Consider the following 13,538-nt stretch of genomic DNA (forward strand, 5'->3'; position numbering starts at 1 on the left):
CAAAAGATCAAAGGAATGATAGTGGGATAAATCATGATCTTAAATTATTAAATAATAATCATAAAATCTACGTTCATCTAGAACGTTATACACTCCTACACACCGAAAATTTTTTTTAAAAAAAAGGGTTAGGTAAATGTGGAAGAAAGAAAGAAAGAGAGAGAAGATAAAGATAAGTGTGAAAGAAAGAAAGAAGAGAGAGAGAGAGAGAGAGAGCATGAGAAAGAAAGAGAAAGAAATGGTTTAATGTACTGTTAATTCTATGGGTCCCATGTTTTTTAAAATATTTACAATAATGCCAACTCAAAAAATGAAAAATGAGAAATTTTTTAAATTCAGTGTTTAAATATCTTAAAATAAAAAACATAACTCGAACACTTCTAAATAAAATTCTCTACCAAATGTATTTTTTTTTTTTATTACCCACAATTTTCAGTGTTTAAATACTGAAAACAATTATTTGAAATCTTACCAAAGGCCCTTTGTTTCAATTCAAATCAACCCTAGAATTGGAGAGAGAGATGAGAGAGAGAGAGAGAGAGATGTAATTAGAACTAAGGCCCAGAAATTATAACAGGCCCAAATACACACAATCTTTCCTACCTCACCAAAAAGCCCACAACATCCTCGCTGACACAACATCTTACGCATATATAGTACTAACTGTCCAAGTCTCTGGAAACGCCACGTTCCAAACCCAAACTGTAATAGCAGAGACAAAGTTCGCACCTTTTTCTTTCTTTCTTCTTCTTCATCAAAGTTTACTTTTCTCAGTGTGCTTGCTTGAGTTTCAGGGCAATGGGAGATGAAGTGCGTTCAAACGGTAATGTCAGTCAAAGTAGTGGCAACAGCGATGATCAGAGTCATGCTACTGTAATAGACATATACTCTCTGAGTAACTATTATTTTGGATCCAAAGAAGTCATACCCTTTAAGGATGAGACCTTGGCTGATCGTGTTCAGAGGATGAAATCCAAGTATACCCATCCATACACTCTCACTCACTATGTGTACCCAATTGGGTTTGCTTTGTTTTGGATTAGTTTATTGGTCATTTATTTTATTTTTTTGTTTAATTTGTCTAGCTATGCTGCTCATGGGTTAAGGACTTGTGTGCAAGCTGTTATTCTGGTTAGTCATTTAGTCTTTATCAAATTATCATGATGATATTATATTATTTATTATTATTAATTATTTGGTTTGCAAATTGCAAGTTTTCTGTTAAATTTTATCATAAAGTGTTTGTGTGTTAATTCCTAATTTCTTTGTTTTTATGTTTGTGAATGAGTGTAAATTGCTGTAATATGAGGAAGCCAATTTTGCTTGTTATCGGATTAGAGGTTAATAAATTAGTATGTGTTTATTCATCAGTGACCCCAGCTCTTTTTAGAGTGCTTGCTAATTATGATATTAGTGCTGGTTACAGTACTTGTTAAGCATGATATTGGTTCTGCTTGAAATTGTTGTTTATTATGTGAAGTAAAATGGCCGAGAATATATGAATCGTGAAACACCCACATCATCTACTGATATGGCATTCTAAAAGTGTGACAACAAGCAACTCTTCATAAAATTTTGTGTTATTTATAACTGCTTATCATTGAGTGCGCAAACTACCAGCTATTGATTAGGGTTGATTGGACTGAAATTGCAAGATCTGCTTGAATATAATAAGAATTGCAGTAGATAACTGTGTATCAATCATTGAAAGTGTTTATGGATGTTGCTAAATTTGACATTGAAGACACAGAATTATTAGTTGGTGTTGTGGACAAAAGAAATTTTTTCATTTGTATTAGTTGGAAGAAAATTGTAAAAGCAATATGAGTGAATCATTTGAATTACAATTTCATTCCAATGTATAAGCAAGCAGATATGGATCGAAGGAAGAGACTAACTGTCTATATGAGTTGTTTTATTCGCTATAAGAGAGCCAAGGCATAAGAGTTTTTAAATCTTGGTTGGGATGGCAGCTATATATTGAGGTGGGGCTGGAGGCCTAATTCGACTTTATCTATGCTTTCTTACATATTGAGGCTCTTTTTAAACATGCACAGGCTGATTTTTTTAATAAAAACATGTTTGTTGGGAGAAGACCCACATTGAGGCCTCAATAAGATGCAATACCATATGGATTTGATTGAAGAATTTAATGGTATGTATGATAGAACTCTAAATTATAAAGACCATATTATATATTAATCTTCAAGGAAATTTTTATTCAGGATTTATCTTTTATTATTCAGCTTTTTGTTCTTTTGAGGAGGGGGTCAGGGATATGGAAATTGATATCTTTTATGTGGATTCTCTTTTCTTCATTAATAGTTTTAAGTATCCTTGAGGTTTCTCCTAAAATAGTATGATTTGTGTAACATTTAGTGAGATATTCTGGCATATTAGACTATACTGAAAAGATGCATCTTTTCAGGTTGAGTTGTTCAAACATCCACATTTGTTGCTGTTGCAAGTAAGGAATTCCATCTTTAAGCTTCCTGGTGGCCGCTTGAGACTGGGTGAATCAGGTAGATGGACAGATTATCATACATCAAATAGGAAAGGTGAATCATGTTCAGTCATGGGTTATTTTTCTAAGGGTTTGCTGAACTGGGAACCTTTTGAATTGAATGTACAGATATTGATGGATTGAGACGTAAGCTGTCAAGAAAGCTTTCTGCCAATGAAAGTGGTGATGAGATTGGATGGGAGGTATTAGAAAGGTCCTTTAAGTTTATCGCTTTCATATCAGTAGTCTCATTGCAATATGTTAATGTGAATATTGTATTTGATAGGTGGGAGAATGCCTTGGGATGTGGTGGAAGCCTGACTTTGAAACATTAGTGTATCCATACTTGCCACCTAATGTAAAATGTCCTAAGGTAGTTGGTTTGCTTTAAACCACTCTGGGTTTTGATGTCTTTGGAAATTTACTTCTTATGATTTTATTGTTTGTAGGAGTGCACGAAACTCTTTCTTGTGAGGTTGCCAAATAGTCGGAAGTTTATTGTACCGAAAAACCTTAAATTGCTTGCAGTTCCTCTTTGCCAGATTCATGAAAATCACAAGGTATTGAACTCCATATTCCTTCTAAAGATTGATAATTTCCCATGGAGATTGAAGGCCTGCTTGGATCACGTCTGCATCTGCACGTTTCTGTGTTTCTGCTTCTTTTTTTTTTTTTTTTTTTTCACTAACACCTCTTGCACTGTTCATGGGACATAAACAGTGCATTAAGGCAAAACTTCAGTTACCCAACAGTGAACAGTAATCCGGAAATTATTTTTTTATTGTTTTCAGTTTTCAGTTTTTAGCAAAATAAGCGGTATCTAAACATACACTGAATCAACATTGTAATTCACATTATATTTGAGAAGATTCCAGCTTGTTATTTGTTTCATTCAATTCATTTTTTAATTTCTTAGCACTTTTTTGACACATGAACATTTTCAAATTTCAATAATTGACCTTCTTTCAGTATTTTTTGATGACCTTGCATCACCAACTTGTATTAAGATTCCATCTAAAATGAGATGGAATAATATGTTCTTGGATATCCAACTTCCTGTGTAGAATTTAGTGGAAATAAGTTTATCAGCTGGTTTTGAAGCATTTTTTTGTTGCATTGCAGACGTATGGACCAATCATTTCAGGCGTGCCACAGCTGTTATCTAAATTTTCATTCAACATCATTGAATCTTGAAGTTAATCCATTCATCATAACAGAGTGATCTATTTGGTAAGTGTGTGCAACCAGGATGGATGTGTGTGACAGTTTTTTTTTTTTTTTTTTTTTTTTTTTTAATTCTTTTTACTGTGGCATTAATTTTATGCAATATGGACAGATACTTGTATATATTTTAGTTTTCTATGGGTAATCTGAGGTGATTAAATTTTAATGTTGAATACAGCAATATAAATGTTATTTTAATTTTTGGGTGTGAAATTTTTATCTTTGAATACATAAATCCTTAAATTAATGAGAGTGATTAAATGTTTTAGCTTTAGTACTTCTGATAAATTATATCCACAAAAAAGGTACTTATGAGAAATTTATTTTAATTATAGCAACATGGTAAAAAGTTGGTGAAAACATACTCTTTACTGGCAAAGGATGTTAATGGCAATAGATTGCTTATTCTATTGGAAGCATGTTTACAATGCTTAGATAAGGAAGCATTGAGTGGTGAGAGACTAGGTAAGCGTAGATGGCTTTGAACTCCACTCCACGTGTATGAGCCTGTGTGCACATTTGGTGCACAATTTTGTTTATCTGACTTTGCTACCATGACTGATACCTATATTCAAGCATTTCTAGTCTTGCATGTACTGTACCAATGACTGGACTGAAAATAGATGTTTCTATGGTTTCCGTAAAGGCCAGGAGCAGAAAAGCTGTGTCTCATGGTTGCAGGTGTGATACTCAATCGCAGGCACTCAAATGATGAAGTTCTTGTTGTATATGCATTTCTTGGTTTGTGGCTTTATTTAGGGAGAGAATGAGGAAAACTGTTTCCAGATATTGACTTCTTTTCTTGCAACCAAACGTGGGTTTTTTTTCTTTTGTTTCAACAAAACATGGGTTTCTTCTGCCTCTCTGTGTGCATATCCATGTTAGCTATTTTCCCTTTTGTGAACTTCTTTCCCCTCGCTTTCTCCCAAGAGTGTGTAGTGAATATTGTGAAGGATGTTTTGTGGGTCACATCATTCAACGCTAATAATGGTGATTAGGATTGAGAGTGAAGTAATAGATGGATGTAATAGTGGAGGTAAATGCGTAAGTGGTGACGATAGTGGTGATGACAATGGCGACATCTCCGACATGTATGCGGGGAGTATGGTGCCATAGCTTTGATGGTATTGCACAATTTTTGGAAGTTGTGGTGGGATGATAGGCTGATGCTAGTGGTTGTGGCTATCCTTATGTTGGCAGCATTCTGTTTTGAGAGTATGATTCCCAGTCTCGTTTCTCTTTCTATTCTGTCTTCTTTCTGATGGCAAATAAGTTCCACACTACCCTCCCTAAACTTGCCCATCAAAGTTTATTTTTCCTCGATAAGTTTTTCTTGTTAGATAGTATAATTGTGATACTATTCTTTATTTTTTATATGGTGGGCTCCCAGTGTGTCAGTCTTTTTGCTCTGTAGAATAATTGCAACTTGCTGATTTAGGAAGGTCAAGGTCAAGGAAGCACAGGGTGACCACATCATCCAAAAAGTAAAATATAGTACTGTTGGAATATTATTACAAAAATCATAATTTTGATTAAATGGTCATTCAAGTGAAATGATCTCCCTCAAAAAAAAAAAAAAAAAAAAAAAAAAAAAAGTGAACTGATGAAATCGGTTTTATACATTTAAAATTCAATCAATATTATAATGTCTCTAATAATGGCATTGGTTTTCTTTTATCGTTTTCAAAGCTTTTGAATTTGCTCCAACGCATAGCTTAAAATTGTTTTTGACCACAAACTTATATGTCACAGAGCTGAAACTTTTCAAATCAGGATTTTGTATCCGCTGCATTATTATGTTCAAAAAGGCTAGCTAGTATCTTAATTATTTTTATATGCAATTCAATAGCCACACGTTACTATCCATTTTAAGGATAATCATAACAGTTTCCTTCTCAAAAAAGAAAAAAAGAAAAAAGATAATCATAACAGCAATAAAGTAAATGTTTTTAAAACCCAAAGTAACATGATTTTTATAGCTTGTTTGGATGGAGTAGGGGTAGAAGGGAGTAGAGTGGAGAGAGGGAGAGTAAGTTAAATTACCTTATTTGGATGTTTTTTAAAGATGGAGGGGGGGTCGGGATTTGGAGGGTTCTAACTACTTCTAATCCCTCATTTTTAATTCCTCCAAATTGGACAAATTTGAAGGGAAAGTAGAGCATAGAAATACTTGACCAAATAAATTACCAAATTTACTCTTACCATATTAACAAAATTACAAATTATGAAAATGCTAATTATTCCCCTCTCTCTTACTTAATTTTAAAAACATTCAAATAATGTGGAGGATAACCATTCCCTTCTACTCTTCTCCCCTCTCTTCCCCTCTACTCTCATCTCCCTCCAAACGTCCAAACATAGCATTATTGTACGTTTCTTCAGCCTATATAATTATGTAACCTATATCCGGCTAGAAAGAGAGATATAGAGAATAGAAACTTTTTTCCATATATATTTTCATGTAATAGAAAACTATTCATATATTTACTTTGTTAGTTTTCTCATTTTTTATGAAAATAATATATCCTTGTATATACTATATTTTTGGGTAAAAGAAAAGTACTATTGAGAGCTTCATATCCTACAGGCGGTATGGATTTGTAAGGATAATCAACAAAAATGGTTGGGTTATTGTATTCCGAGGGCGGCACATACAATGTTTAGTCTACTACACTAGAAACCTTGTAGATGCGTGTATCGTCTCAAAACAGTAACTTGGTCTACGCCTCAACCCTGTCATCTAAAAACATATATGAATTTACGGTAATTTGCTTTTCTTGTTATGAGATTAATTTGAAAATCATCAAGTTAATATCTCTCCATTGTCCTCTAAAAATTAGATAAATTCTAATTTATGTGAATTTTAATCATTTATATCATATGTTGAATATAATGAAATTCAGTTTATTTATCAATTATTGTTCTTAAACAAGAAGTACTCCCACACAGGCATCCAAATTTGACTGTATGTTTGCATTGTGTCCTGTCCACTGACTTGTAGAGCCAAGCTTTGCCCTTACCACAGTACCGGACTTTTATTTTTCATCCTTTTGTCTTTGCTGCCGACATGCATAGACCCATGCATGGGGACTTCAGAGTCATTTAGGAAACCAGAAAAGATGGCTGCCAAATTGCGAAGGAAATGTTGATGACGCCTGTTAAGGATGATTTATTGTGGGGTTTATCTATTAAAAAATTGATATAAATTAATAAAATGAATAAAAATAGTATTAAAGTAACAAGAAAAACTCAAAAAATTAATTTTATTAAATGTACATCATATAAAATTAGTAAAAAAATCTAATAAAAGGTTGAATTTATTGATATAAAATTGTTTCTTAACGGGCACTTATGATGGTAGTGGAGCTGTATTAACTAGGTTGTACATACTACATACTCGCTGGATTGGTTTGTATCACAGTGCTATGCTATTTGCTATGCATGTAATAGGTGTATTTATTTTTAGTGGGGTCATAGTTCTGACAAAGCTGACACTTCCTATTAATGTTCATAAAGAGTGGATTGTCAATTCAAAACTCACCTGGTTTATGTTGATCGATTCAATCCACCAGTGACAAAGTTGATCTTCACACTCTCTAGATGCCTGAGAGTTATAGATTTATACATATCACCGTCATCTGTACAATTTTTTATGTTTCATTTTATCTTTTATTAATCACAATTTATTATGTATTTAATTGTATTTTAAACAAATATATGATAAATTATGATTGGTAAAACATAAAATGAAACATAAAAGGTGAGACGGAGAATTCATGTTCGTTAGAGACACTGCAAAAATAAAAAATTAAAGAGAGAGAGAGAGAGGACTGCATGGACCATTTAATAATACTGGCTAGCCATTTCTGTCTAAAATTCTAGTGCTTGTTACTGTTCTGGGCCAATGTTTAGGAAGCTTGAGGAAATTACAGTTGGTGTTTCTCGTAAGTGTCACTTCTACATGGGTCCCCGTTTTTCTCTTTTTGTGTAGTATAAAGTGATCGACTTCAGCTCCTTTCATTGAAAATGTGACACTTGAACATGGTGGAACCAATCATATAATCCCCATGTCTTTCAGAAATACTCCTGCTTGTTCAATATGCTAAATGATTACTATCGTCTTACCATTCAAATTGACAATTATGTTTATAATTATATAGCTCCTGCAATGAAAAGTTTCCTAAATGGTTTATATTGCATAAGTAAAAACTATGACAGGACAGGACAGGACAGGAGCGGAAAATTCAAAAGCATAGTTTTGGCTTTGGATAAGCATCTAGTGTCAGCAAGGGTCATGATACGCAAACAGATGTACGGTTGAGTGTTGTGCATCGCACTTTAATGTTTGTTCCTATGATTTTCCTTTTTCTTTCTTTCTTTCTTTAAGCAATCCGAAAAGTTTGATTCAATGACATAAATTTATGTTTAGGGCCGAAGAGGTTCATGAATTAGTTAGTCAAAAACACGTGCACATGTCTAGTCATTTTCATTGGCACCATTTTTCCATCAAACAAAACCCAAGTGTGAACGAAGACCTCTCACGATCTAGGAAGTTGCTGACTGACTTCGGTGGTCAAGTCCGAGGGTCCAGCCGCTAACTATTATTTTTCTTCTAATACAAATGACAAGCAAAATTTAGTCATTTACGTAGTAGTGTTAGACTGTTTGTTATAGTTGAGGGAAGGAAAGAGGAAGGAAAAGAGGAAGGTAAGGGAAAGAGAAAGGAAAAGGGGAAGGTAAGGTTGTTAGGATAATTAGGAAGGAAAGTAAGTAAGAAATAATCAATATTTTTTTTGTTTTTGATAAACTACAATATTTAAGGGGCACAAATGTGTCTTTTTACATTTGTGCCCCATGAAAAATTAAGTAGTAAAATACTTTTAGTAATTTCATGAGATAAAAGTTAAAAGTTTTGACATGCCTCTCTTCTTTTCCCTCTCTTTCCACCCAATTTGGGCTGACAGCAAATGTTGGGCTCCACAAAAAAATAAAATGAGGAAAATTAGGGAAAGAGAAAGGACAAGGGGAAGGTAAGGGAAAGAGAAAGGAAAAGAAAAAAGAAAAGTTTTTCTTTTTGGGGTGTTAGGATAATTGGGAAGGAAGGGAAGTGAGAAATAATCAACATTTTTGTTTTTTATTTTTTATGAACTTCAATATTTATTAATATTTTTGTTTGGTTTACAAATAGAAGGGAAAGAAAAATGTGTGTTTTTACATTTGTGCCCCTTAAAAAATTAAATCGTAAAATACTTTTAACTTATGATGAGCATTTTAGTAATTTCATAATATAAGTCAAAAGTTTTGACATGTCTCTCTTCCTTTCCCTCTCTTTTCACCCAATTTGGGCTAATAGTAAAATGTTGGGCCCCACAAAAATTTCACTCCAAATTAATCTATTTTCTCTTCCCTCATCCAACCAATCTAAGGAAACTAATGTTGTATTTGTTTCGCTGTAAAATGTTTTACAGAAAACATTTCGCAATTTACCGTCTTTGTTTCATTGTAAAATCTAATTAAACTTGAAAATGTTTTTTGTTGGTTGAAAAATCTTTTATAAAATGTTATAAAACTTTTTACTTTTAAAAACTTGGTAAAATATTTTACAAAAATACACAATGGCTCTTTCATCCATCTGGTGGTTGGGTCATCAGATCTAGTGATCTGGTGATCGCAGTCGATAGTTTGATAGCCAGTGTTGGCAGTCCAGTTGCCAGACCTGCAACTCTAGCGACTAAGTTTTTAGTTTTGGTGGTTTGTATTTGAAATTTTTTATATTTTACATTTGAAAACATTTTATAGTTAAACAAACAAAGTTTAAATATCTTCCTTCAAATCCTACATGTATTATGGCTCATCTACCGCCAATTATATTAAATGCAAGGTGATAGAGCCTTCCCCCTTGCGACCATAGGGAAGGTGCATCGCTTAGTTCCTCTTAAGCATCATGAAAGGATAACATGATGTCAGATTTACCCCATAACAATATGGGGAATTACATACCCACTGCAACCGAAAGAACTCTATATGAACTCCAAAGAGAAATATATACATTCCATCATCTTGACACCTTGTCATTTTCTTTGACCTTACTTTGTTAACTTCTTTACTAACTAGACCGTCAGCGTACCTCTGACCAACCCGATCGATTGGCCTTTGGCCTAGTGAACAAAACTTTCTTATTGTAGATTTCTAACTAGTGAGACCTTGAACATCTAATGTTTATGTTCATTGGAATCCTTATTACAATTCTATTAAGCATTCCACTCACCTACAAATATAAAAGAAAATGCAACAACGATGTTCTATAATTAATAAATTTTAAAAACACAATCTTGCCTTTAAAAACTATACATGAAAAGATGTTCACTCTAATATTAAAAAAAGGGTATATTACAAATTACACCCCTAAAGTTTGAGAGTGTTTGAATTTTACACCCTAAAGTTTCAGAATTTAAATTTTACCCCTTGAAGTTTGGTGGTGTTTGGATTTTACACTCCGATGTTTCAGAATTTGGATTTTACCTCCTAAATTTTAGGGGTGTTTGGATTTTATTCCTTAAAGTTTGAGGGTATTTAAATTTTACACCTTTAAGTTTCAAAATTTGAGAATGTAAACATACTGTTATCCTTAAAAAAAAAAAAAAACTGTAATTCTTTTGAGAGTGCGCCATTCTCTTTGAGTGAAAATATGCTAATCCAAACTACAAATTTGACAATTGTAATTTCATAGGTAAAATATAAAGATGAGGAAAATCACCTAGAAATTTCACAAACCTACCAACCATCCACTGGTGACAAACCGGATTTTCCACTTCCACTATTGCGGTATTTTCTGATAGCGGGAGATGCAATGCTTGCCTTTTGCCAACCCAAAAGTAGAGAGAGAGAGAGAGAGAGAGAGAGAGAGAGAGAGAGAGAGAGAGAGAGAGAGTGAGTGCATGGTACATTGGTAGTTTGGTACTAAATTTCAGTAATAGACCAAAATCTTCAACTGGATACTTAAAGTTGACTGAGATTTGTGTGCAATATCTTCATAATTGAAGAAGTTCGTGGTCTTGGAGCTACTTTGGGCAACTATAGTAAGTTTTACTATGAATAGGGTTATTTGGTATTATCAAATTTCTATCCAGTTAGTGGATTTAGTTTTGCCTCGGGGTTTTTAGACCTAACCCTCCTAGTGGTTTTCTAACATTATTTTTCCATTAGTTTCCCCTAGGTCACCATAGTGTCATGTTCTCTATATCCAATTTTTTTTCTTTTTCCTCTAGAGTAGCTAGAAAAATGACATGGGCACTTCCTAAAATAAATATCCGCCCCACCCCCAAAAAAAAAAAAAAAAATTATTCCCAAACTTCTTTAAGTTCTTTTAGTCCAATAGACATCTTTTCAGCCAAAAAAAAAAAAGTTCCAATAGACATCTATTATTGTACTAAAATAAAACAAAAATGGGCCCAAAACAATATGCAAGGTAGTGGGGGTGTTGCTAATTTATTTTGTTTAGTTGTATTTTAGCACCAAAAAAAAATTTTGGTTTAGTTGTATGTTTATACTTTTGTTTAATTTGTTTATTTAATTTTTTATCCTAAAGGGTCATTATTTAATTAATGGTGTATTTATATTTCATGCAAGAATTAATTTTATATGATAATTTATTATATCTTTCTCCCAAGTTAATTTATGATTTTTTGAATTGGATTTGAAATTAGGTTCTAAATAATGAGCAAACAACAAACAATTGATGCATTCTTAAAACAAACAAAAAATAATAATAAAATATAATCATTCAGAACTTAGGACACTTGTAGAAACAATTGTTAATACTTCAATGGCAGATGAGCGTCCCTCCAAATGTGCAAGAATTCAATCCGAAGAGATAGACTGTGATCTAGGATCACGTGAACAAATATATAAATTTCTTGTCAACAAACAAGATGAAATTCGATGTGCTTATCTCATAGTCAGTCCATATCAACCTCTAAAGATATAGAGTATCCATATACAAAGAACCGAATAATCATTGTCATAGCTTTCAAGCTTTGTGGTCTAATCACATTCAAATTGGTCATAATATTCACCTTCAAATCATGCAATCTATTGTCTACCTTGCAATCTATTATATTTAGTATATTGCTACTACAAATCGGTCCACCCAAGTAATAATTCCTGGCTACGCCCCGGATTACACAATATTAGTGATTGATTGCATTAACCAAGGACCATTCATAACATGATTAAGAAACTACTTGTACTTAGAACTTGATTAACAAGGGTTTAAAATCCAACCAACTCACACTTTAAGAACTAAAAGTATAGTTTAGCAAATAAATTTCTTACGGTCAATGTATGTCTAAAAATTAAAAAGAGAACCATGAAATGACAAGTGTGGAAAAAAGAAAAGCATAGTTTGGACTTTGGATAAGCATCGCATCAATTACCATAATTGATCATTGATGCAATGTCTATCTGACATTGTTTTTGATGAGGATAAAAGGAGCTGCGCCTCAGACTGACGGTGTTATGCTGTCTCCCATAAATAAATAGACGGAGCAATATCTGACGGTTATAGTTGATGCCTCCAAGGTTGACGGTTTCACCAAGTGACGCCCAAAAAGCTGAAGGAGATACATCGAGGCTGACGGACTAATCATAAAGTCGACTTGCTTCCCACGTTGTAAGTCAAGAGTTGACTTGTTTCCCACGCTAGAGAATATTCAAAAGGACTCCTATAAGGAAAGGATCCCGGAAAATACGCCCAAAGGGACTCCTATAAGGAAAATACTTCTACTCCAAGGAAAAGAGGGATGACCCTTGCTACTATAAAAACCTTAGCACTCTCGTTACTCGAGGTACGCATAATTTTACCCTCTCTAGCACTCGAGAGTAGTGAGAATAGTTCTAACTTGACCTTCGGAGGGTATTTGGCCGGTACCACACCGGTGCTCTCTGCTAGGTTATTCCTTTTCGTTGTGCAGGTGCCATTTGCGATCGTACGAGGAACGTGTGACTCATTGGTGGTATTGTTTTCGGTATCATCAGTTGGCGCCGTCTGTGGGGACACTTTAACACGTTCTCGCCTCCAAGACAAAGAGTTACATGGTACTCACTCGCTCAATGGCGACCACCAACGACGTTCAACAAGAAGAGTGACCCCAACAAACGCTCCCGAGATAAATACTGCCGGTTCCACCGCGACCACGGCCACGACACAGCTGATTGCTACGACCTCAAGCAGCAAATTGAAGCCCTTATCAGACAAGGAAAGCTGCAGAGATTCGTCAGCAAGGATAGAGCGGATCCCCCCGCGCAAGACCAACACCCCCGACGGGATAACGAGCGACCAAGGCCCCCGATTGGGGATATAAGGATGATCGTAGGGGGAATGACGGCCGTCGGGTCATCCAAGAAGGCCCGCAAGACCTATCTTCGGATGATACAGAGTGTTCAACTAACAGGAGCCGTGCCGAAGATAACAAGAAGAGAAGGTCCCGTAATCGGATTCTCGAAAGAAGACGCACGACGTCTTCACCATCCACATGACGACGCACTCGTCGTCAGCTTGCGTATAGGGGATTACAATATGCACCGGGTGCTCGTCGATAATGGCAGTTCAGCAGATATCTTATACTACACCGCGTTCCAGCAGATGAGGATCGACAGGGGGCGACTGATCCCAACAAATGCCCCGCTGGTCGGCTTCGACGGGAGCCGAGTATTCCCACTGGGCGCGGTCACCTTATCCGTAATTGTGGGTGATTACCCCCAACAGATAGCCAGGGACGTGACATTCTTGGTTGTTGATTGCTCATCAGCC

The 13,538-nt window shown here is 34.7% G+C and overlaps 1 protein-coding gene across 1 annotated transcript; it reads left to right on the top strand.

Annotated features, from left to right (window-relative positions):
• The first annotated feature begins 607 nt into the window (after window positions 1–607).
• On the top strand, window positions 608–3,940 carry LOC126714181 (pre-mRNA cleavage factor Im 25 kDa subunit 1). The gene is made up of 8 exons (XM_050414210.1): window positions 608–721; window positions 795–977; window positions 1,086–1,131; window positions 2,429–2,522; window positions 2,633–2,706; window positions 2,790–2,876; window positions 2,953–3,063; window positions 3,626–3,940. The coding sequence occupies exons 2-8, from the start codon at window positions 799–801 to the stop codon at window positions 3,695–3,697; spliced, it is 663 nt and encodes a 220-aa protein (XP_050270167.1). The 5' UTR covers window positions 608–721; window positions 795–798; the 3' UTR covers window positions 3,698–3,940.
• The last annotated feature ends 9,598 nt before the right edge of the window (window positions 3,941–13,538 follow it).

Source organism: Quercus robur, chromosome 2 (assembly GCF_932294415.1).
Source record: "Quercus robur chromosome 2, dhQueRobu3.1, whole genome shotgun sequence".
In the NCBI taxonomy this organism is placed as follows: Eukaryota; Viridiplantae; Streptophyta; class Magnoliopsida; order Fagales; family Fagaceae; genus Quercus; species Quercus robur.